The sequence below is a fragment of the Callorhinus ursinus genome, unplaced genomic scaffold, assembly GCF_003265705.2.
Source record: "Callorhinus ursinus isolate GAN/ISIS: 27379988/994484 unplaced genomic scaffold, GSC_fseal_2.0 scaffold40, whole genome shotgun sequence".
In the NCBI taxonomy this organism is placed as follows: domain Eukaryota; kingdom Metazoa; phylum Chordata; class Mammalia; order Carnivora; family Otariidae; genus Callorhinus; species Callorhinus ursinus.
In genome coordinates this window covers 4,482,373-4,508,717 of record NW_027397102.1, presented here as the reverse complement: position 1 = coordinate 4,508,717, position 26,345 = coordinate 4,482,373, and the positions used below count along the sequence as shown (strand labels likewise).

Sequence of the window (26,345 nt, the reverse complement as noted above, 5' to 3'; positions counted from 1 at the left end):
TCAAGAGAAACAAAAACAAAAATAGACTCTTGGGACTATCAAAATAAAAAAGATTTTGCACAGTGAAGGAAACCATCAACAAAACAAAAAAGCAGCCTACTGAATGGGAGAAGATATTTGCAATGATATATCCAATAAGGGGTTAATATCTAAAATATATAAAGAACTTCTACATCTGTCAGTTTCTTTCTTTCTTTATTTCATCTATTTATGGGTTTTCTATGACCTACTTAAAATATCTTCGGTAGGAAATAATGAACTATTTGGGTTTCCTATATCTCTAATCATTAAACTGTAGATTGGGACGGTATTAAAAAAAACTATCTATTTATCATTTGATGCTTTGTAGCTGGAAGCCTGATCGGCCATTCCTATAACCCAGACTTTTCAGATAATCTCAAGCAAATTGTGTAGAAATGGTCTTGGTCTCATGCAGCTTAGCTTTGGTCTGTGTCTTCACCATTTAAGTCAAGTTTAATATTGACTTAGTAAAAAGTAACACAAACAGGGGGAATAACTTAAGCATATGCGGTGTATACAGGACAAATTTTAGCTTACCACTGTTTATCCTCAGGCAAGTTACTTCCCCTCTCTGAGGTTCTACCTATCATTTGTATTGGAAACGTCTACAAGTTTATTAGAAGGGCCAGATGAGATGCTTGCTATATTGTGGAAGTACTCAAGAAATTGATAACACAGAATACAACAGGCATTCAATACATTTTCGGTGAATGAACAAATTTCCATGCCCTTTATTCAGTAATAGGTTTGTGGCCCTGAAATTTATGCACACATTACTTCAATTGTCACTCCTCCTTGCCTGTGCATTTATCTCTTAGAAAGACTGAAGAATTTTATTCTCATTCACAAGTAAAAGTCTTCATATAACAGAGATTTGCATTTACAGTTTGGGAAAAGATTCATGTATTTATTGTATCTTATTAACAATATATTTTCTAAAGAAATGTTTAAGGTAAAATAATCCAATTTTCATTTGCTTGAAAACATCTGTCAAAACGAGTTAAGTTTCTTAAGAAAGTATCTTGAATTTCAAAGAGGAAACAGGCAAATTCTATCTTCCCTACCTCTCCCACACTTCTTACACACTGTCACCCCCATTACATCCCTATGACCACAACTATCACACAAGATTTCCATTGTTCCCAAACTTCCATTAAACCAATTGTTTGGCTGGTCATTCTGGCCTTTGGGAGAAGCTAGGAAACATAGTTAAAGTCATAATTGAAGAGTTATTTTATTTTTAGCTAATCATTGATGAACCACTCTCCCTGCTCATAAGACGGGAACGGGTGACAGAGCTTCCATGGCGAGATAGTTGGTCACGAAACTCTGAGGCCATGAAATAATAAAGAATTGGATCCAAAAGACAGCAGAGACTTGCAAGGCATAGACAGAAAGGGTGGAAATACAGTGTGCTTTGGACAATGGGACAACTACTAATGATGGTTTCCTTCACCATAGTGTAAAAAATAAAGTTGATATGATAAGGAGTGAAGCAAATGAAAAAGACTGCAGCACACATAAAAACCATCCGCAGTGCTTTCTGCCGCTCACTGATTCCTTGGAAAGCCATTGGTGGCTGTCTCAAGGATATAGTAGTTTTCCAAGTACACCATGCGATGATTACTACTGGGACCACAAATCCTGCCAGCTCAGCAACTGTAATCATTCCAACCAAAGCCACTGCATTCATTTTCTTATAACCAAGATCAGCAAAACAGGACTCAGTGTTGTTGGCTAAGTAGGTGCTTCTCAGAAAGGGAAATGGCAAGCAGGCAGTTCCCACGATGATCCAGATGGCAGCACTGATGCCCACATCATACCTACGCTTCCAGTTTCTGGCCCTAAAGGGCTTGAGGAGAAAGAAACATCTCTGTAGGCTGATGCACGTCAGGAAACAAATGCTGGCATACATGTTGAGATACTTCAGGTAGAAGCACAGCAGGCAAAGGGCCTTCTGGAAGGGCCAGTGGTGGCTGATGTAATAGTAAATCCGGAGGGGTAAGGACAGCACGTGAGCAAGGTCAGCCACAGAGAGGTTGATCATGAAAATGATGGCTTTATTTTTCTTGCTGATGAAGCGGCACAGAACCCACAAGGCTGCACTGTTGGTCAGAAGACCAGGGATGAATATGAGGATGTAGGTGGCTGCATAGAGGGAGTTCTGAAATGTCACATCAGTAGCATTGCAGTCAGTCTCAGCATTGCTGGTACTGTTGCTAACCATCTTGAATATTTCAGTATACTCATCAAGGTAAGCCGTGGAGTTATAATCCCTGCTTAATCAAAGAAAAAGAGTATAATGACTAACCAGTTCTATAGCCAACACCCAGATTCCTTTTTATACTTAAAGAAACAGAGTATTAAAATTAGAAAAGACCTGTTTTCAGATGAAGAAGCAGATGCTCAAGGAATATATACTACTGATCCAAGGTCACCTAATGAATCAGGAAACCATGGAATTGTCTCCAAACTGCCCTCCCAAATTGTCTAAGTTGTGTCTTGTAGGCAAGGATGTCCTGATATATTTAGTTTATTGTTCTTATCACAACAAAAAGGGTATGGCATTTCAGTCAGTTCTTTTTGCATCCAAATTTTTCTTGACACAAGCCCTGCTCATTTACAATTACAATTATAGAAATCCAGCTTTACCTTTTACATCCCCTTTCTTCTCCTTTGGTTTCTGACTTCCTACCTTCCTTCCTACAGCACTTGGAAAATGACCCTGCACCTTTAGCCCACATTGCCAGTATACTGGCTGAGTTTCAGGACTTGGGAGCACTAACTTCTTATCATTCTATCACAATAGCATAAGTGGTTCTCGTACACTTTGTCTCTCTCTCTCTCTGGCTTAGGTCTTATTCCAATTTACATGAAAAACATCATTAATACACAAAATCAGAATCTGAACTAGGAATTCCCCTTTGTGATCTAAAAGGGAAGAGACTAATTTTCTCCCTAAGAATTCTGTACTGGTGTGACATCATGGACATGGCAGATGATCCAAAGGTCACAGTAAACATTGATTAAGGAGCCAGTAAAATAGGCCACAAAATCATTTTTTGGAAACAATTTAAAACTTAATGTTTTTTTCATTAAAATAGTCGTCATCATAAGAAAAAAATATGAATGTCCTTAATTTTATTTTATGATTTAGTGTGGTTTTTATTATGTAATATATATAGAACATGGGGAAAATAATCTTTAGGGTTTCTCAAAGTCTGGTCATGGATTTACACAGTCTGCCTGCAAATAATAAGAGAGCAATGACTTCATTATTTTAGTTTAACACTCTTGTAGAATTTTAGACTGAAAAATACCTTTAAGAAATCATTTAATTCAGCCTTCACATAATACATGTAGAGGTAAGACCAAAAGAGGTTTATTAAGGCCAAAAAGATACTAAACAGAAGATCTGGGACTACAAATGGGATTACAAGGTGCCTAATCTTTATAAACACCCTTCTCTTCATTTGTTTTCCTCCCCCAAACAAATTTTACAAACATAGCTTCTGTTCATATTGCAAGAATGTTTACTGCATTTAGGGCTAGAAGTGGAATACAGTAGTGAGGTTGCTCCTTAGGTGAAATAACATTTTTGTTGTTTTAATTATTTCTGTTTTGTTAAGTAAGTTTACAAAACAAAGGAGTGGTTGCTTTTAGATTCTCCTCATAAGTAGCAGAATGACTTCCTATAGCATTTTAAGTCCTATTCCAGGGAATAGAAATGTGAATTAAAAACAGAACCCCAAATGATTAAATCACATATAAAAAAGTCAACATTCTGAGCTACTATTATTCTAAAGAGTACTTTCTTTTTTTTTTAAAGATTTTACTTATTTATTTGACAGAGAGACACAGCGAGAGAGGGAACACAAGCAGGGGGAGTGGGAGAGGGAGAAGCAGGCCTCCTGCTGAGCAGGGAGCCCGATATGGGGCTAGATCCCAGGACCCTGGGATCATGACCCGAGCTGAAGGCAGACACCCAACGACTGAGCCACCCAGGCACCCCTAAAGAGTACTTTCACTTTCCCTCCCCTAATATTTCATCCTTGCTACTTGGCTTGTGATATGTTCTAAAAAGTCATGCAGTCATCTTATTTATGTATGTATGACTTTGAACAGAAAGTAGAGTGTTGTTCACAGATGAAAAGAGAAAATAATTATCATGGTGTGACTACCAGGAATGCACCCCAGAATCTGCAATGAAATTTTTCACATGCATTATCCAATTTCATTCTCATAGCTATCATCAGAGATAGGTACTATTATTACTCTTGTAGTGCAGATGAGGCAACTGAGGTTCAGAGAGATACAGTAAATTTTCTGGGGTAACAAACCTAGAAAATAGTAAAAATGGGATATACTATTATGGCTTCTTTTCTCCAAAGCCTATGCAATTTCCACTACACCACTTTCTTCTCTCTGATTAGGAGGGGCTACTTAATAGAATGGGGCTTATGACATCTGGAGGGCACATTATAGAAGAACCTTTCTAATCCCATAGTGGGACCTTATAATCTTATAACACTAGGATTACTCTAGTTGGGCTATTATAATATAACTAAACACCTATCCCCACACATGACACCCATCCTTCTTCAACACCCACTTTGAGTTCATTATTGGCAATGTTTCTACTATTATCTATTTATTATCCATGCAAAAACTGTGAGAAACCAAGGGAAGATTCATCAAGTGCACTACAGTTCCAAGAACTGAGAACATCTCACACCCACCCAAATCACACTTCTACTTTTGTACTTTATAGACAAGGGGATTTGTTCCTGCTTCATTGGTGTAGAAAGTTTCACTTACTAAAGGGGGATGTTCCATTCACACCCCTGTGTTAAATAACAGAAACTTATTAAGCCAGAACAGTGACCTAGAGATCAAGCTCACATCTTGTGTGTGTGTGTGTGTGTGTGTGTGTGTGTGTGTGTAGCGGGGGGGGTGTATGCCTCTGCAATTCACAATTTATTGTGAGCTTAAAGATTTGCATGGTCTGCTTTCCAAAATCTCTTTTCCAGACTGAAATGAAGATAGGATGATTTTGCCCCAAATCTGGTGACAATTAAATGTAAAATTCCCATGGTAGGGTGAAGCTGGAGGAATTTGGTTTGGATAGCACAGAAATATAAGCTCTCTCAGGAAATATTTAGCTTACTGTGGACCATCTGTGACATTTCCGAAATTTAATAAAGGAGAACAACCTAAGAAGCCACTAATAGAAAAATGCTGAATGGAAGGGTTAAGGTTGAAGTACATTCCTTCTGTCTCTGCTTCTGCCACTGTCTCTGTTTCTCTCTCTTTGCTTCTAGTTCTGTTGTTGACTATTTCTAGTTGGCTTGTGCCACCTATGTTGCCAATTTTTCTCCCCCTAAACCTAGATATATCTTTGGTTCCTGTCTCAGAAAAATGTGTAAGATTGGTGATTCATTCCTGAATCTGAGCCTCCCTTCTCAATAAGTATCATGACTTTCCTCTGACACTCAAGCTGGAAAGTAAGAATTTTGCTAACACTTATCACTACATTTCCTCCATATCCAATCAGAAACCAGGTGATTCTCCCTCCTGAATATCTCTCCAATCCATCTATACTTCCACTGTTGCCATCCTAATGTAAGCCACTGTCACCTTTCTTCTTGACTATTGAAAGAGATTGATTTACCATACTCCCTGCACTCCAGTCTTAACCCCTGCAATCCATTCCCTATTCTGTATCTAACACTAACATTAATTTTCACTACCATTTATTGAGAGATACCATTTATTTACAGGCTAAGCACTCTTCATGTGTTATCTCATTAATCCTCATAGCAGCCCTATGATTATTTCCATATCACTGATGAGGAAACTGAGACCAAAAGAGGTTAAATAAGTTGCAACAGTCACAAAACTTGCTTTGTGTAGAGGTAGTATATTAGAATTGGAAACTACCCTTGTTTCCATACTCCCTTACCTTTGCTATGGCACTTATTAACCCCTTCTAACACTTTCTATACTGTGGCCCAAATAATCTTTCTTTGAAATATGTCATTCTCCTCCCTAAAATCCTTTGCTGGCTTTCCATTGTATGAAGGCCAAACTTTTCACCATAGCTTAAAAGCTGTAGCTAATATGTCTCTTGTGCCCTTCAACATCACTTCATTCCATTCTCTTCCTCATTCTCTATATTTCAACTACACTGAGATGTTTTCAGTTTCTAGAACAAGCCAAGTTTTTTCCTGATGAAGGCCTCTGCACATTTATTCTCTGTCTGGAATTACCCCCCTCCAGGGCTTCACATGTCTAGTTCCTTTTAATCTCAGTTTGCAGGTCAGAGAGACCTTCACTGCCAATACTATCTAGGTAAACATGCACATCATTATAAACTCTCATACTTTCAGTTCCTTCTTTCATAGCATCAACATTTGTAATTTAAGTGTTTACTTGTCTGTTGGCTTTTTCACCCATTGTTCCATTAGCTTCATCAGTGCCATAACAAGATCTGTTATGTTAATCACCATATAGCCAGGACAGCCAGCTACTTAGGAAGCATTCACAGAAAAGTCACATAATTGGATTGGACTGTAGACAGTAGTTTAAAGTCCCTGTTTGGAAGCATTAAGCAAAACTGCAAACTTGGATATGTTAACTAATACATTTCTGCTGCTTGCTATTTCCCTATGATGTTGTCTTCTGATTTGGGTTATTATCATCAGTATTCCTTGTACCTACCCTTTTAACTCAGAAAATTCATACCTGTAGAAACTTGAGAGAAATGTAAAATAATTTAGAAAGCACAAGTGGTCAGACATATTCTGTGGGTAGAACCTGGCACCACCCAAGGTCTCAGAGTATCATTAAGACTATTATCTGGAACTCAGAAAGAAGCTAGTCCTTGTGGTCTACTTCTAAAAGTATCTCAACCCTTTATTTTTCTTGGCTGCCATTCTGCAAAGGGTAAAACTGTCTTATCTCATCAGCAAATAGCTTCTTACCTGCCTATGAATAAGAACTTAAAGGAGAGAAGGCTCCATCTGTAGTCACTAAAGCTCTCCACACATTAAAAGTAAGCAAAAAGGAAAAATAACTCTATTTTTTTTGCCATGGCTTTTTGAGGACTCTGGCTGCCTTAATCAACATAGTTAATACACATAATCTTATAAACTCTGTGCTAGGTCCTGTGGAGAATGCAGAACTATCTGCCATAATCTCTGTCCCTGAGAAGCTTCTGGTCTGGTGGGGGAAATATTTTTAAAATCTCCAACATCATAAACAGTGCATGACAAGAACTGTAGTAAATGGCATAGGTGATAAGAAATCCTCATATTATCATAACATCATCCCTGTAAGGTGAGACAATATCAGTAATACCCCTACCATAGTGTTTAACTGACAAAGAGATTTATTCATGAACAATTAAATACCTTGTTCAAGGTCACCTAGTAAGAACATGATGGAACTAAGACCAGAAGTCAGACTTGTAGGCCTCTTAATTCTCTTTTTACAATGTCAGGCAGCTTTTATTGAATTCTAAGAGATAGAGCACCTCAAGCCAGAAGAGACTGCACTTGTTCCAAGCCATTTGAAATTTCTTATTTGTCCCTGTAGGGACAGAATTGGAAAGAAAAACAGAGATGATGACTGAGGAAGAGATAAAATTAACTTACTTTGCCTGAAGTATACACTATTTAATTTAAATCCTACTAGCTCTCTGAAGTTTTGGTCAAGTTTCATCTATTCAAGAAAGCCTGCACTGAGTATTACCAATGCCATTCATCTGGGATTCAGTGGATTATGATTTCATACAGCAAATTAAAATTCTGCTATGGGTGTATCCAATATGTTGATTATTAAGAATAGTAGACCGAGGTGGGAAATTTCAGAGAAAAAATAATGCATGACTGTTGTCCTCAAAATGTTTATAGTCATTTAAGAGAGATAGACATAAGAATAACTAACCATAATAGATTTTTGAAACTTGCCATGAAGAGATAATAAAGGAGTTTTTATGGGAGTAGAAATGAATCCTGCACAGAAGAGGAGGATTGGAAGTTCAACTTAAAGGTAAATCCATTTACAACAAGCAGTTTGGGTGGGCAGTGTACAGGAGAAGAAAGGGTGGGAGAAGAATGACAGCAATGAATAGATAGCATTCAAACATCCTGAAGTTAATAAAGGACCTATAGATAGCAATAATAGGTGTTCTAGTCTAGCTAGAAAACAGTGTGAGATGGTGGAAAAGGTGGAATGAGAAGTAAGAATGGGAGAAGGTAGTAAAAGGAAAAAGAAACTAAAAAGGTAGATGCAACCCAGTCATGGAAGGTTTTAGGGGGAGTCATAGAAGGATTCTGGGAAGATATGTCATATTACCATACTGATGGTTTAAAACAATCACTCTAGCAGAAGTGTAGAAGATGGATTGGAAAGATGGGACATGAGAGGAAGTCCATATCAGCTGGGAGTTTGTAGAGTGACCAACAGTTTTGTTTGCTTAAGACTGAGGGTTTCCTGAGACAGGATTTTCAGTGCTAAAACTATGAAAGTCCAAGGGAAACAGTACAGTTGGTTACCCTACTGGTGCAACAGTTGAGGTAAAAACAACAACAACAATGAATTTGGCATGGGCAGGAATAATAGAATTTCAAGAAAAATCATGTATGGAATTAGCCAGTTTGGGATACCATTTGACTGAGGAGTCAAAGATACATTCAGTTATAGAATGTGTGAAAATTTATAAAAAAGATATCACAGTTTTGCACTTTTCCAAAGCACTTTCAGATTATCCTTATTACAGGACTTTTCAAGTTTTTACTCTCTGCCAAGCATCATCAATTCTTGACTCTCTAACATTATAATTACTAAGTTTCACCATACTAGCCTGCATCATACATTCCCAGAGACTTCAAATATTTAAATCCCTCCAATTCTGATGGTCCAACCCAGCACCCACCCTTATCCTACTTCCTCCCTTACTCAGCCTACATTAAATGGTCAAACCAACTACTCTCACACAAGAAACCTCAACTTCCTTGTTCACCATTCTTCTGTTGTACCAGACTGGCAACGCCTTAATCCCAGATCAAGTCCACAGTCCATTTTCTTTTTTACTATCCAAACTGCTGAATGATCCTATTAAGAATACTAGGATTTATTTGGAATGCCAAAACTAGAAATTTATGATCTCCAGCCTAAGATTTTTTCGCTCCAGACTCTCTTTGCTCATCCTTGATTAGTATGTTTTTCCATTTCCATGGTGGCCATTCAGCACCTTTACAACTCGACTAAAGCTTCTTTTCTCCTATTCTCCCATCCCTCACCTTTCTCAACAGAGAGTGATTTTAGGGTTTTTATTTAAATTCTCGTTAGTTAACATAAAATATAATATTAATTTCAGGTGTACAATATAGTGACTCAACACTTCCATACAACACCCAGTGCTCATCACACAAAGTGCACTCCTTAATCCCCATCACCTACTTTACCCATCTCACCACCTACCTCCATTCTAGTAACCATCAGTTTGTTTCCTATAGTTAAGAGTCTGTTTCTTGGTTTGTCTCTCTCTTGTTCCATTTGTTTTCTTTCTTAAATTCTACATATGAGTGAAATCATATTGTACTTGTCTTTATGTGACTAACTTATTTTGCTTAGCATTATACTCTCTAGCTCCATCTATGTCATTGCAAATGGCAAGATTTCATTCTTTTTTATGGCTGAGTAATATTCCATTGCATATATACCTATAGCACATCTTCTTTATCCATTCATGAGTCGACGGATGTTTGTGCTGGTTCCATAATTTGGCTATGATAGATAATGCTGCTATAAACATCTGGTTGCACGAATCCCTTTGAATTAGTATTTTTGTATTCTTTGGGCAAATATCTAGTAGTGCAATTGCTGGGTCATAGGGTAGTTCTATTTATAACTTTTTGAGAAACCTCCATACTATTTTCCAGAGTGGCTGCTCCAATTTGCATTCCCACCAACTATTCAGCAGAAAGTCTCAACTTTTCAGGCACCTGGGTGGCTCAGTCGTTAAGCATCTGCCTTCAGCTCAGGTCATGATCCCAGGGTCCTGGGATCGAGCCCCACATCGGACTCCTTGCTCAGCGGGAAGCCTGCTTCTCCCTCCCTCACTCCCCCTGCTTGTGTTCCCTTTCTCACTGTCTCTGTCTGTCAAATAAATAAAATCTTTAAAAAAAAAGAAAGTCTTAACTTCTCAAATCACAGAGAAAATTGAGGTTATTGGATGAGAAGCAATTCAATTTCATCTACTGTCTCCCCCCAACACATATAATCTTAAGTACAGCTACATCTTTCTTACTTTCCAACACAGCTGACTTTTCTGTTGCTCAAGATGAATTCCCATGCTCTTAATTCATTTTATCTGTCTCAGGATCTTCTTTCATTAATTGTTCCCTTTTACTCTAGATCATCATGCTCTCCTCCGTTCTCAGTTGGATCTTTTTCATCAAGTCTCACCAACCTCCAAAATAATTCGTGTATTCATCCTACTCTATCTCTTTGTTACTTTTTTTCTCTTCTTAAATAAACTTCTCAAAATAGTTGTTTACACTGATTGTTTCCTTTTCTTCACTCTTCATTCTTTATGCATTTCAAGGTGGTGTATATACCCTCACAACCTCACTGAGACTGCTTAGCAAAGTGACAAGTGACCATGTTGCTAAATCATGCAGGGCTTCTTTGTTGCCCTGGACACAATCTGCCCACTTCCATCTTTTTGCAAAGTTCTCTTCCTTTGGCTTTCAACCAAGAATTTCTTAATTCTCTTCTTAACTGTTTGTCCATTTATACTGAGTTTCTCTCATGATTTCTTTTATTTTTTCACATCCTTTAAATATTTGTTTTCCCTAGGTCTGCATCTTCTCTTCTTATTCATCATCTTCATGCTGAGTAACATCACCTACATTAATGGCTTCAGTTACCACCCATATCCTGATGACTTTCATTTCTCTATGTCCAGGCATGGTCTCTCCTAAGATATTAAACCCATTTGTTCAGCATCCAGCTGAAATTTCACATATTAATATGTCTAGGCATCTCAAAATGAATATGTCCAAAACAAAGGTCATCATATTCCCTGACCTTTTACTTACCCACCACTATCTATCAGACTTCTTAGAATAATCCTAGACTCTTCTCTCCATCAATCATGTTTTCTCTCCCTCCATCACTGTCACACTCTCTCTTCCCTTTCTGAATTATTGAAACACTCACTAACTGATCCATTTCCTTTGAGGATTGCCCTGTTAAAATCTATTAAGTACTCTGCTATCAAAATGATGTATTAAAAATGCAAGCTGGGGCTACCATGTCACCATAGGAATTGCTTTAACAATACACTCACCGCATTATATCAAATGTTTCCATTTATGTCCATATTTCTAACTAAACTATGAGAACTTTGAAGGCAAAAACCACATCTCACTCATTTTTAAATCTCTAGAATCTAGCAGAATGGCACATAGTCATTCAGTAAATATCTTTAACTGAAAAAAATACTCTGCTTTGTGACAGCTCATGTTGTTTAACTATTTATGGATCTTTCTACATTGGGCTGTGAAGTCAGAGGTCATACTCTAAATTTCATTATCTATTTCTCTCTAACTCTAGAACAAAGTTAACCATACAGCACTATTAAAACAATTTTAATTGGCTCATGTAGAGATTAATTCCAAGGACTTAATCTCATCGTTGTTCTATAATCAACTCAGCTAACCAAAACCATACTGACAATAAAGTCCAGGCAAAATTATAACCTGTGAAAATACCACATCTTCAGCATATACTTCAGCCCTTAGCTCTGTAGATGTGAACTACCTAGATAAAGATAAGAGCAGAATTTACAGTGCCTCCAATATCACCCTTATCAAAGTAAATGCCTCTTGGTCACTCCGGCGTGCAGTGCTCTGGTCAGAATACATGCTTCTTACACCAAAGGCCAGGACCATGATGGGAGACGCCTCTTCTCTTGAAAGAGGGATCTGATGACAGGAGCCAATCCCTAAAGGGAAGTTTCTTCCTGGATCCTATCTCAGAAGCCAATATTTTACTTTTTCTCAGGGTTCTCTCTCAACTCTCATCTTTTCCTTGCACTGGGAAACTCTGTTATGACTGTCTCCTTCTTTGTACACATATAATACTTTTATATGGACTTAAAGCCTACATGATAACAATGTAGTCTCTCTGACAGAGGACTCTATATCTTAGACTTTTATGTTCTTCACTTTACTTAGCAGAGGGTTAGGCATGCCCTAAGTGCTCAGTTCATATACATTGATTTGTAAAGACAAGAATATATAGAATAAGCACATATAGGTATAGCCTTAGCTTTACTTCTAATATCTCTCCCATGAGCAACTCTCACCATCGATGGTCATAGTCTCCTCTGCTACTGAATATATGGTCAAGGCAAAGATAATAAGTTTGGAGTCTAATAAATCTGGACACCTAAGAATTACAAAGCATGCCACCCCAGATTTTTATTTACAATCCAACAGGAACCCCAAAAGCTTAAGCAGGAATATGGTCATTAAACATTAACTTTGGGGTGCCTGGGTGGCTCAGTCATCAAGCATCTGCCTTCAGCTCAGGTCATGATCCCAGGGTCTTGGGATCGAGCCCCGCATCAGGCTCCCTGCTCAGTGGGGAGCTTGCTTCTCCCTCTCCCACTCCCCCTGTTTGTGTTCCTGTTCTTGCTATCTCTCTCTGTGTCAAATAAATAAATAAAATCTTTAAAAATAAATAAATAAATAAATAAATAAATAAATAAATAAATAAGCATTAACTTCATGGAAATAACTAAATTTTGTCTCAGCACATAAAGGTATGTCAGGTCTTTAAATATGACTCAGTGGAGCTAAGTCTAAAAACTTAGGAGGTACCAGTAAGATCTAACCAAAGGTAGTTTTGCTTCCCAACCAACTACCTAGAAGCTAGATTTCACAAATGTGAAATTACATTATGTCATCAGAATTTGTACCAGATTTCTAAGTTTCAGTGAAATGCTAAGTCCAAGAAGTTTCCACATGCATCTTGTCAGTCACTGTCCAAGTGTTATGCATATGTTATGTTTAATCCTTGTAAGAGCTCTGAGGAAATTATTATTATACTCCTTTTACAGATCAGAAAATGGAGGCTCAGCAGGATTAACTTTCTCAAAGTCAGCTATTATGATTTCCATGTAATGAAGCTGTTTATGAGCAGAGAAAGCTAAAACTTTTCTTTTACAGACAATGTTTTGCACAAACAAAAATTTATTTTAAAGTGGCATTTCTATGGATAAGACTGTTCATCAAAGATTAAGCTATTATTCTCAGTTCTAGTTCTAGCACTTTTATATCTATGCATATATGGCAAATGACTGCCTACCAGGTGTCAGGGTAGGATTGCATCAAAACCAAGGATCTTTAGGAAGTTTTGCCTATGAACCCAAATCATAACAGATCTGTGAATAGAGTACTGGGACAATTTCTTTATAACAATAGTGAGCTGAATGTGACAAAATTTGCTGTAGGTTGGGGAAGACTTAAAAGCAGTAGGATATGTTGAAACAAGTACTGGGTTTGGAGCTAAGACATTTAGAGTCTAGTAACTATCAGATTGTTCTTTTGTTGCCCTGCTAGGCCTCTTCCCTTCTGTGGTTTTCATTTCCCTCATTATTAAAATAGACAGCTTGAACTGCATGATTTTTAACTACCTTCCAGCCCTAACTTGCTATTATTTTATGGGCATGGCCCCTTTCAACCACTGCCTCTAAATAATACTACCAGCACTGCCACCGTCATCATTAATGCAGCAACCACCATCTTAAATCATCTATTGATTTATAATTTACAAACCATTATTATACCTATAATTGCAGTTAATCATTAGTAGAGGTATATATTATGAATAATCGGGTCAGAGAATATCATCCCCATCTCACAGATCAGAAAACTGAGGCTCAAAGAGTGACCTTATTTACCTGAAGATATAAGGTTTGCAAGTGGCAGAGTGAGGAGAGTGAAACCTAGGCTTCTGGTATCAAGGTGACTGCTCTTTCCTATACAACTCTACAAATCTTCACTCTCTCAGTCCTCCCCCTCTTTTTACCCCTCATCATTGTCATTAATAACACTAAGTGAACATGTTTATCAAATTTGTGTCTCTTATTTTCTTTGATAATAAGGCCAGTATGTGGGGTTGTCATCTTTGAAGGAGAAGGGAAAATCAAATAGGGAAAGGTTTCTGAGGGGGGCCCTCCCACTCCCTAAGGGACAACCTTTACAAGTCATTTGGGAACCTAACTTGATTTGCCTTAGTTGACCTTTTTCTTCTTTAAACCATGAAAGTCTCACATGTATTACGTAAGCCAGTCTGACCATGACCATGGTGCTCTTCATTCAATCACAATCACAGCCAAAAAAGAACAACTGGAATTTGGAACTCTGTTATTTCCTGAATTGATTAGAATCAACTCTAAATCACTTGATATCAGAAACACTAAGATTTGTATATATTCTGTAAGTCTAGACAAGACATTTTTTCTATAAATTTGAGGAAGTAAAAATTATTTTTTCTCCTGAGAAATGAATTAAAGCAATTAGACTATTCATAAACAAAATCTTAAATGTTTGAATTTAACTTTCATGCATGCATCTTTATTAGATTTTTAATCATTTAGAAATGAGGCCTAATTAGATAGTTTTGCAGTTGGGGCAGTATTTTGGAGGTGGAAAGAATCAAGTTCTTTGGGCAGAAGTGGGGTCATATCTTAACTCAAGTTATCAGCTGACTAGCCTGAAGCAACTTCTTCATATCTTTGGGCTTCAGTTTCCTCATTTATAAAAGTAAGATTATAGTCCTTGCAACATAGATTGCTGTAAAGATTAAATGGAAAATGTACAAGAAATGCCCTATTTTCATGTCTGGTACACAGTGACATTAAATAAATGTTAGTTAATTTCCCCTTTACTTGTACAGAAAGTAATCTCCACGGGTTTTTGATTGGATCCTGTACTTTTCTGGGTTTAGGAAATCCCCAAAAATGTATGGCTATGGTTAACAGAACTAAAATAATAATTCTTAAAGTGGAAGGCTTGGAAGCATGAGTCATTTGAAAAAAAGAGTATTTCTTATTATAGTAAACGTATTTGGGAATCAAAATCATTCTTATAATATAAACTGTTGAAAGTACAGGTCTATAAAATCTTTGTAGCTGTTGAACACATAGTACTCAGAAAATGTCAATGTAATGGGTAGGTTTTTCTAGGAGTCTAGGGCCTGTTTCCTAGGGAAGCAAGTCCACGATAACCTTGTAGTGACATTTTTAGGTTTCTCAAAGGGAACTTTGATTTTGAAAGATTGAAAAATAGTGATTAGGTGACAATGTCATTGTGGAAATCAGATTTCAGAGCTATTTTCCTTGTTTGTTGTTTGTATTTTTCATTAAAAAAAGGAAATTGCTTACCAAAAAATTTGCCTGTGGTCTAAAAGTTGAGTTCTCATGACAATATTATTCTGGAAGAAATATAAGGGCCCTTGATAAAGTTTACTGGGTTCCATTTACGATCTAGGTTATATTTCCAGAAAGTCTTCTTTAGTTAAATTTTCATGCTATGACCTTATTTTTTACCACTTAATGATATATAACTCTTCTCAGGTACCTAGGAGCCTAGAGTCAATTCATTGCATTGTTATGAAGGAAAGTAAAGACCATCAGTTCTAAGCTCTCCCACCTAATTACAGGTGAAAATATTGAGACCTACAAAAATAAAACAACTTGCCAAAAGCCACACAGTGAATCATTAGCAAAACTTGAACTAGGACCAAAACTTTTTGATTCTGTTTATTGATCCATCTACTTCATTACTCTGTCTGTGATACATGCAAACCAATACTAGATAAAAATTTCCTTGCAAAATATTCTGGCCTAGATGTAAGTAGACTTCTTGACCAAAAGTTTTACAATAAAGCACAGACTACTTACCAGTCATTGTCCTGACTATTGGAAATCTTAGAGTGGTTTCACAACAGACAGCTCTGTCTTCTTTGCTCAAGCTGTGGCTGAAGTGTAAAGACTGCCCTACCTATTAAGATATCAGTTGACTTACCTCAAACACAACTTGCCATGAAAAACCACCCCAAATCACCCAGAAGTATGCTTACTCATTTTTTAGTCCCCACCACTGCCAGGGTTTGAACAATCTGTACAAAATGAACTCAATGACTTTCCCAGTTAAGTTTCATTAGGAACTGCTTTTAACAAAAAAAGACCTGTGTTCAACCTTTGTGTGCAAAGACAATTACCCTGAATGCATTACCTGATTCTTGGTACAGTTCAGGCCATTTCCCACTTCAGTATACCAGCATACCACCTATTTTAGCAGTCAATAATTTTATTGTGTCACAATTACTAAGTGATAAACTCCTCAATTAATAGAAATGACGGTGACATCCTGCATCCATTTAAGCAATCAAAAATAAAAATTTCCCCACTGGCAGGATCTTTGGGACTGCGACTACTATCCATCAAAATTACAACAAAGCTTATTATTTTACTCAGAATCATCTTGGTTCCAAGAAGCATAGCACAGTCCACCTTTAAGGACTCCCCAACAGAAGTTTCCTTTTGACTCAGTCATCATGGCTCAGAACTAGAGAGGTTGCTAGCACTCAGAGTAATAAGAACAAAAATTCACTTGAAAGATACATGCCTCTTAAGGGCTCTGCTATCCAGCAGGGCTAAACTTGGGTCAACAAAGCAACTTATAAAGGATCAAGAAACACCTCTGAAAACACTCTTAAATCATTTATTTTTACTTTTACATTTGTCTGAAATCAAGTGTCTTTGCTTTACTGGCTCTCAGTTTCCCCATCTGTATTGTGGTGGATTTGAATCTCTAAGAGCTCTTTCAACTCCAAAATCTATGATCTGATTCCTTCTGTCTTGAAAGAACTTACTGTTTCTCTATATGTGAAAGCTAAACTTACCAAAGCAAGAAGCTTATACACAAACTTTTCCTTCATTATGAAACTAGATAAATTATACAGAGTAAAAATTCAAATACTCTTTTTCTGGCTGTATATGCCAAGTTGTCCCAATGAGTCTCACAAACACAGTTTTCTTAACATTTTGTGCTCTCTTCCCTGGTGATGGAGAAACAAAGAGCCCTCAGAAAAGAGTGAGCTGCATCACATACTCTATGCTCCTTGAGTAATGGTGGGGACTGATGGCATTAACTGACTTTGTTGTACTTTAGTTAGACTCAAGGGCAATCACCATTGATCCTGCTGTAAGAAGTCTGAAATGAGAAACCAGGAACCATTTTCCATTTGAACAATGTTCCCACATCTTCCTCTATTCTGGATCTTCATGCCCACACTAATCATCCCACATGGAACCACCATTTCCCAGATACTAGGCTGTAACTTACCCTGGAGCCTTGTCAGGATTAGCACTCTTGTTTCTTTGCAGGGAGCTGAGGGTGAAAAAGCCTAACTCTGGGTGGCACAGATCCTGCTGATATCTGAAAAATATGTTGTTGAAAGAGGAAGTTGAGTTCATTTGGTGTCTCACCACAGAAACCTTATTTGCACAAACCAAAGGTAAGTCCCTTGAGCAGATGACGGTACTCAAGTTTTATTTCATTTTTATTTCATTTGTACAGAGAAATTCGGAGTTTGGAGCCAAAGTCTGTGCAAAATCAAATAATAACTGCATACTAGCTTTCCTTTCTGTTCTTCACCCTATCTCTTTCCACCAAAACTCACATGTCTATCTGTCTCACTAGAATCTCCGTGGCAAGATAGGATTTTGAGGCAAAATATGAAAAGAGTTTACTTTAGAACAAGAAAGTTGCAACTCCTTCAAGCCTGAGATCATAGGGTGAGGAAACCTCAAAAATATAAGTCAGAACTAACAGCAGTGGAACAAGGTTTGCTACACTCTTCTTTCCATATGTCATGTTCTTCCCTCAACCTCTCATCCCAAAGCTCATAATTTAATGTGTAGTTTAGTTATCTTTGTTGATGGTTTATTCTCTGTGTATTCTGCAAACTGATTGAGGGCAAAAATCATGTCTGACTCATCTCTGTATTCCCAGTTAGTCTAGCACAAAGACTTTTTGTGTTTGTTAAATGAATAAATGAGGTAATGAATGAAAAAACTAAATGTTCAAATAATGCATGAATAAATAAATAAATAGTGCTGATAACAGAGTCTCTCTCTCCAGTGTACTAAGATTTTGGTCTTCACGTATAATGTTTATGGGACCTTATAAGTGTGCAAATAAAGGAAAAAATATATACACCTGGGGATTATAGTGTTGGCCAAGTCTGAAAATAGTTATGAAATAAACAGAGCTTGCAAAGCATACAAACATTTGTGGTCATGTAAGAGAACCACATTCAGAACCCAGGGCCAAGAGCTGCAAAGAGCCTTCTGGGTAATAACCATAGCAAAGGGAAAACAAGAAAGTACAATGGGTTAGGTTGAAAAGTAGCATTTTAATTTGTGGATTAAACTAATTAAAAAAGAAAGTGGATGACAACATTTTTGTAGGAGGGCAACCTAAATCTGCAACAAGCTCTCCTTATAAAACCAGAACCAGTCAAGAACTATATGAAGCCATGCCTAACACTCGGAGATTTCTAATACAAATTTCAAGGTTATCAAGAGTTGGAAAAGACACACTTTCAGCACTAGAAACTAAGAATTTGAACTGCTTTATGAAAAGAACATGACTTGTGAGGACTGGCAAAGGGAAAGGATACCCATCCTGGCTGAGGTATATCAAATGAAATACACTTGACCTTGTAATTCTCTTCTTAATTCTGACTTCATATATTTATCCAGCTTTTTGTTGTCAATTTAGTTTTCTGACTTGACCCCTTCCTAAAAGGAGAATACGCTGACTGTCCAACACACATTTCAGTCCACTTGGCAGTTCTGTTCCTCACTGCAAGTTATTAAATTCTCATAAAAATACCTCCTTTGTGAGTTTGGGCCCACTGTGAGCCAGTTTTCTTAGGGTATGATTATTTTCTGGACAAAGAAATTTCCAGACTTGTTGAACTTTAAAGCCAAACCCTGAGACAGAAGGAGAAAAAGATTCCTTTCCTGATAATTAGCTATTGTCACTACCTCCCACCTTCATTTCACAGAAAAAAAAAACAAAACAAAACTTAACATTACTAAGAAAACCTGTGAGCTTACCTCATTTCTCTTCTGCATGCAAGTATCCTCTCTTTTCATTGGTCCTAAAAAGGGAAGTAAAAGTTGTTCAGAAGTCAGTGACCCAGTTTAGACAAAGACAATTTCAACTCAGATAAAGTTTTGAGTATTAATTAAAAAGAGTAAATCTGTGGACAAACCAAAAAAGCTGATAACTGAATTATCTCCAATTAACATTTTGAAGAGAGTTTTCGGTTATTGAATATGACTGACAGTGTAGGAATCAATATCAACTCAAAGTAATAAATATTCAGTCATAAGAGTCTAAAAACTAGTATATGTTTCCTATTTTGCCCATAGTTCTGAGCTCCTCTCTTCTCTGTATATATCCTCTCAATGTGTATTTTTAACTGATACATCATATATTCCCTATGCTGGGGTAAATTTATGAGTTGGTGCTTTAAAGTCTTTTGGGTATTCTTTAATAGTATGAGTTGATTAGGAGTGATAGCTATCGTTAAGGACATTATTCATTACAATATACTGTGTTTTTTAGGAGGTCACAAGACTATTACCTGATTTTAGTGTTATGAATAACTAAATATTTCTTAAGCAATTGGTTTGATTTGATTTGATTCTTATGGATACTAATAATTGGGTCACATATGTCTTTTTTATATAGTCTGCTGAAAAACCTAGAACTAATTTACAGTCTACTGGTAGCAAGTTTGGAGATCTTTTTATGGTAATTTTTATTATCATCTTTCATGGATCTATTTTTATGTCCTTGTTCATTTTCTCTTTATTATTTTACACATAACATTTATTTATATTATGTTGCTATAGTATGCAGCATTTTAAATGATTTTCCATCCTTCCTGGAACAATAGTGGAACAAATAATTTTTTAAGAAGAGTGAACTGTGATTTCAATTCCTTTTGTGTTACAACTAGTGAATATTAATTGCTTTAGATAACAGTTTCCCACATCTGGAGAGGAAATAATGGGGAAGATAGCAGAGTAAGTCATAAAGTCACCTCATCCCATGGATACAACTAGATAACACTCACATAAGTGTATATAACCCAGAAAATGATGCAAAGATTGGCAGAAAAAACTCCACAAAAAGTAGAGAAGAGGCTACATCAAAAAAGGTAGGAAGGGTGAAGATGTGATTTGGGAGTGAAATCGACCATGGCAGTCCATATGCAGGAGAAAGCTGGTGGCACAGAGAAGGGTGAGAAACACACTCTCACACTGAGGAGTGTGCTTGAGGAAGACAAATCCACAAAATATTTAGCCTTGAAAACAAGAAAGTGAGAGGGGCCAAATTTCATGAATACTGAAGCAGGACTTAAAGCCTAGAACTTTAAAAGTCATCAGGGTTAGCTTTGGATGAGCCTGAAGGGCATCAGGAAGCTAAGTCCCAACTCTTAAAGAGAGAGCACAACAAACCAGAGGGACTAGAGCCTGGAAGCAGTGTTTGAAAAATGCCAGAGGCAGACAGGAAAGAGAGTTATTTACTCATCTAAGTGTGGTCCAGAAAGGTAGGGATCATGGGGAGACCCTTCCAGGAACCAAGTAGCTGGCAAATGACATTTACGTTCTCTGCACTTCAGCATGAACCCACAGCCACCTGAGAGAACAAGCTCAGTGCCAACAATTTCTACCTAATTTGCTTACAGCAGGCTCCATGTCCACATGTTTCAGCAGATCTGCCCTTCCCAGTCACTCTTGCTTCAGTTCCAGTGCTGCAAGTTCCTTTCCCCAGAAGACCTGTGTAAACCCCATCAACAACTTGTCTCCCAACCCACGAGCTTTATGATAACTGAGTTCTGGTGACAGTGGCAGCAGCAGGTCTCATTTTTCAAACAGACTGGTGCACACCTTCTTAAAACATGCTCCACCTGGATGGGGACAAAACATTGCCCACAACAGGCAAAGAAAGGCTCTGCAGACAACTAAACTGAAGGAAAAAGTGACCAAGATTTAACAGGAGGGCATATGCAACATACATAGGTGATACTCCCTGAAGCACCACATCCTGGGGAACAGGGGATATTGCACTGTGGGGAACTACAGGGCCCCTTCTTCATAGAGCCATTACCTTCAAGAACAGGAGATGTAGTTGACTTTCTTAACACACAGAAACAGACACAGAAGTTTAGACAAAATGAGGACACAGAGGAATATCTCCCAAATGAAACAACAGGACAAAACCACAGCAAGAGACCTAAGTGAAACAGATATAAGTAATAAGTGTGATAGAAAATTTGAAGTAGTGATCATAAAGATACCTACTGGACTTGAGAAGAGTGGAGGACATCAGTGAGACACTTAATAAAGAGATAAAATGAATCAATCACAGATAAAGAACACAATAAATGAAATTAAAAATACACTTGATGGAATAAATAACAGGCAAAATGAAGCAAAGGAATGAATTAATGACCTGGAAGACAAAGTAATGGAAAGTAATCAAGCTGAAAAAAATGAGAGCAAAAAATTATGCAAAATGAAAGTAACTAAGGGAACTCAGTGACTCCAACAAGCATAATAACATTCACATTATAGGCATACCAGAAGAAGAGTAGGAAGAAGGGGCAGAATATTAATTTGAAGAAATAATAGCTAAAGACTTCCCTAATCTGGGATATCCAGTAGGCATAGAGAGTCCCCCCAAAAAAATCAAACCAAGGAGGCCCACACCAAGAGACAGAGCAAAAAAAAAAAAAATTAAAAACAAGAGAGAAGAAGACAGTTACATATGTAGGGGACCTCATAAGGCTATGAACAGATTTTTCAGCAGAAACTTTGCAGCCCAGAAGAGAGTGGCATGATATATTCAAAGTGCTGAAAGGGAAAAATCTGCAGGCAAGAATACTCTATCCAACAAGGCAATCATTTAGAATAGAAGAGACAAAGAGTTTCTCAAACAAAGAAACTAAAGGAATTCATGACCACTAAACCAACCCTAAAGAAAAAATAAAGGAGTTCATGACCACTAAACCATCCCTACAAGAAAAAATAAAGGGGAGTGCCTGGGTGGCTCAGTCGGTTGAGCATCTGACTCTTGATCTCAGCTCAGGTCTTGATCTCACATTGTGAGTTCAACCTCCAGATTGGGCCTCATGCTGGGCATGGAGCATACTTAAAAAAAAAAAAAGAAAAAAGAAAAGAGACTCTTTGAGTGGAAAGGAAAAAAAATAAGTGAAATCATGGCATGTAAAAAAAAACACAAAAACAGTAAAAATAAATATTTCTGTAAAAATCAAGGTAAGAATAAAATAGAATTATATAAAATGTGATGCCATATACCTAAAACGTGGAGGAGAGTAGAGGAGTAAAGAATGGCTTCAAACTTAAGTGGCCATCAACTTCATATAGATTGCTATAGCAGAAAATGTTATCTACAAACCTAATGGTAACCATAAATAAAAAAAAACAGTACTAGATATGCAAAGAATAAAGAGAAATGAATCCAAATATACCACCAAAGAAAGCCAAAAAAACATGAAAGACCCAAGAGAAGAAAGGATCAGAGAAAAACTACAAAAACAACCACAAAACAAGTAACAAAATGGCAATAAATATGTATCCATCAACACTTATTTTGAATGTGGAGTAGGAAGATGGTGGTGGAATAGGAGGACCCTAGGCTTACTTCATCTGACAAATACAACTATATAATGATCAAATCATCCTAAATACTCCAGAAATTGTTCTGAAGACTGGCAGAACAAACACCATAATTGAAGGTAAAGAATAAGCCACATCAAAGAAGGTAGGAACTGTGGAGACACAGTTTCAGAGAGAAATAAATCCTGCAGGTCACAGGAGCCATAGTCATGAAAAAGGGGGAGAGACAAACTAGCACACAGAGGACCACATGGGACAATCCCCACAGAAACTGGTTTGGATAGTGAAGGGGAGTGAATTTCATGAATTCCAGCAACTAGCAGGGCTTTGACCCTGGATGTCTAAAGGTCAGCAGGCTTGACTGGGATAGAGCCCAGAGGGCACTGTGCTGATCTTGATGAGAAGGCAGGCAAACAACATGGGGACATACAGCATGGAATAAGGAATCTGAAGAGCACCTGGTGCACATGGTGGGGAAGTTATTCATTCATGTTGGAGCACATCCTAGAGAGAAAGCATTCATGGACACACCCCTCTGGGAACAAAGGAACTGCCTGGTGCCATTTACCTCCTCCCATAAACATGGGGCAACCTGCGAGAACCATCACAGTGCCAGCACTTGCCACTAACTTGCTTACACCAAGGCTCCCCCCACTCCAGCAGAAGCGCCATTCCCAGTCACACTTGCCTCAGTCCCAGTACAGTGGGTCACTCCCCAAGAAGACCAACCCAAACCCCTGCAGACATTGTGTCTCCTGATGTAGATTTGTGGAGTCTTGGTTCTAGTGGCAGTGGGGACAGGTCTCATTTCACAGAGAAGAGCACACTTACTTAAAACATACCATATTCAGGCCATGGACAAAACACTGACGAAAATAGGCAAAGACAGTCTCTACAGATGACTGGCATGAAAGATAAAGCAGCCAGGACAAAACAGCATAGCACAAGCTGCACATATTGGAGACATTCCCAGAAATGCTAGCCCTAGGGAACAGTAAACATGACACATCAGGGAACTACAGGACCTCTTCTTCATAAGACGATAACCTTCAAGAACAGAAAATGTAGCTGACTTTCCTAATACACAGAAACAGGCACAGAGACTTAAAGAAAATGAGAGTACAGAGAAATTTATCCCAAATGATGAACAAGACAAGTCCGAGATCTAAGTGAAACAGATATAAGTAACATGCCTAAAAGAGAATTTAAAGTAATGATAACAAGGATATTCACTGGACTTGAGAAAAGAGTGGAAGACATCAGTGAGACACTTAACACAGAGATAATGAATAACGTAACCGAGATAAAGGGCTTAACAAACAAAATGAGAAATACACTTGATGGAATGAACAACAGTCTGGAAGAAGCACAGGAATTAATTAATGACTTAGAAGACAGTGTAATGGAAAGTAATCAAGCTGAACAAAAGAGAGAAAGAAGAATTATGCAACACAATAGACAGGGAACTCAGTGACTCCATAAATGTAATAACAATGTATTAAAGGGATACCAAAAGGAGAGAAAAGGGGGTAGAAAATACATTTGAAGAAATAATAGCAGGCGCCTGGGTGTCTCAGTCGTTAAGCATCTGCCTTTGGCTCAGGTCATGATCCCAGGATCCCGGGATCAAGTCCCACATCGGACTCCCTGCTCAGTGGGAAGCCTGCTTCTCCCTCTCCCACTCCCCCTGCTTGTGTTCCTGCTCTTACTGTCTCTCTCTGTCAAATAAATAAAATCTTAAAAAAAAAGAAAGAATAGCTGAAAACTTCCCTAATCTGGGGAAGGACACAAATATCCAGTTCCAGGAGGCAGAGACTACCCCCATCAAAATCAACAAAACCACATAAATACCAAAACATATTGGACTTAAATTGGCAAAATACAGTGATAAAGAAAAAAATTAAAAGCCACAAGACAAAAGACAGAACTCAGAAGGGAAAACCCAAAAGACTTACAGGGGATTTTACAGAAGAACTTTTCCAAGCTGGAAGAAAGTGACATGATATATTCAAAGAGTTGAATGGGAAAAATCTGCAGGCAAACATACTCTATCCAGAAAGGCTATCACTCAGAACAGAAGGAAAGATAAAGAGTTTCTCAGATAAACAAAAACTAAAGGAGTTTGTGACCCCAAACAAGCCCTGCAAGAAATATTAAAGGGGATTCTTTCAATGGAAAGACCAAAAGTGGTAATACAAAGGAAAGAAACACAGAAGGAGTAAAGAAGACTTTTCTGTAAAAATTCAGTCAAGAAACCCACAAAATAAAAGGATGTAAAATATGGCAATATTTACCTAAAACGTGGGAAGGAGAGTAGTAAAGAATATGTTCAACTTTAGTGACCATCAACTTCATATTGACTGCTATATGCAGCTGATGTTTTCTACAAAGCTAGTGGTAAACCATATATCGAAAACCACTAATGAATATGCAAAGAATAAAGGCAAAGAAATCCAAATGCATCACTAAAGAAAATCAGCAAAGTATGAAAGAGAAAGACAAGAAAGGATTAGAGAAAATCACCAGAAACCACAAAACAAATAATAAAATGACAATATGTATCTATCAATAGTTAACTTGAATGCAAATGGACTAAATGCTCCAAAGAAAAGACATAGGATGTCAGAATAGATTAAAAAAAATAAGACCCATTCGTATGCTGCCTCTAAGAGGCATATTTTAGACCTAAAGACACTTGCAAATTGAACATGAGGGAATAAAGTTTCATCTATCATGCAAATCATTGCCAAAAGAAAGTCAGGGTAGAATTACCTACACAGAAAAAAATAGACGTTTAAAAAAAAACTATAACAGGAGACAAAGAAGGACTCTATATAATAATAGAGGGGAAAATCAAAAAGAAGATACAGAATTGTAAATATTTATGGAACCAACATAGGAACACCCAAATACATAGAACAGTTAATAAGAAACATAAAGGAACTAGTCAGTAATAATATAATAATAGTAGGAGATTTGAATATCCCACTTACATTAATGGACATATCATCTAAACAGAAAATAAACAAGAAAACAATGGTTTTGAAAGACATTTTGGACCAGGTAGATTTAACATATATATTTAGAACATTCTATCTTAAAACAGCAGAATACACACTCTTTTCAAGAGCACATGGAACATTCTCCAGAATAGATTACATTTGGCCCACAAAACAAGCCTCAACAAATTCAGAAAGATTGAAATCATATCATGCAACTTTTCTGAAAACAACACTACGAAACTAGAAGTCAACCAAAAGAAAAAAATCTGAAAAGACCACAAATATTTGAAGGTTAAATAACATGCTACTAAACAATAAATGGGTCAACAAGGAAATAAAAGGAAAAATAAAATAATACATTGAAGCAAATGAAAATGAAAACACAATGGTCCAAAACTTCTAGGATGCAGTAAAAGTGTTTTTTTTTTAAGATTTTATTTATTTGAGAGAGAGCATGACAGGAGAGAGGATCAAAGGAGGAGCACTCCGCGCTGAGCAGGGAGCCTGATGTGGGA

At 37.3% G+C, this 26,345-nt stretch overlaps 1 protein-coding gene across 4 annotated transcripts; it reads right to left on the bottom strand.

The window, feature by feature from the left end:
- Positions 1-721: 721 nt before the first annotated feature.
- LOC112831295 (putative P2Y purinoceptor 10) lies at positions 722-17,581 on the bottom strand. 4 transcript variants are annotated; one of them, XM_025881555.2, is made up of 2 exons: positions 17,451-17,581; positions 722-2,297 (listed from the first exon to the last, which is right to left on the bottom strand). In XM_025881555.2, exons 1-2 carry the CDS (start codon positions 17,579-17,581, stop codon positions 1,262-1,264), a joined length of 1,167 nt encoding a protein of 388 aa, XP_025737340.1. In that variant the 3' UTR covers positions 722-1,261. The 4 variants fall into 4 exon arrangements, with proteins under 4 accessions (XP_025737340.1, XP_025737424.1, XP_025737499.1 ...); XM_025881639.2 differs by having other exon boundaries at positions 722-2,300; positions 17,451-17,542; XM_025881714.1 differs by lacking the exon at positions 17,451-17,581 and adding an exon at positions 16,004-16,103.
- Positions 17,582-26,345: the final 8,764 nt, after the last annotated feature.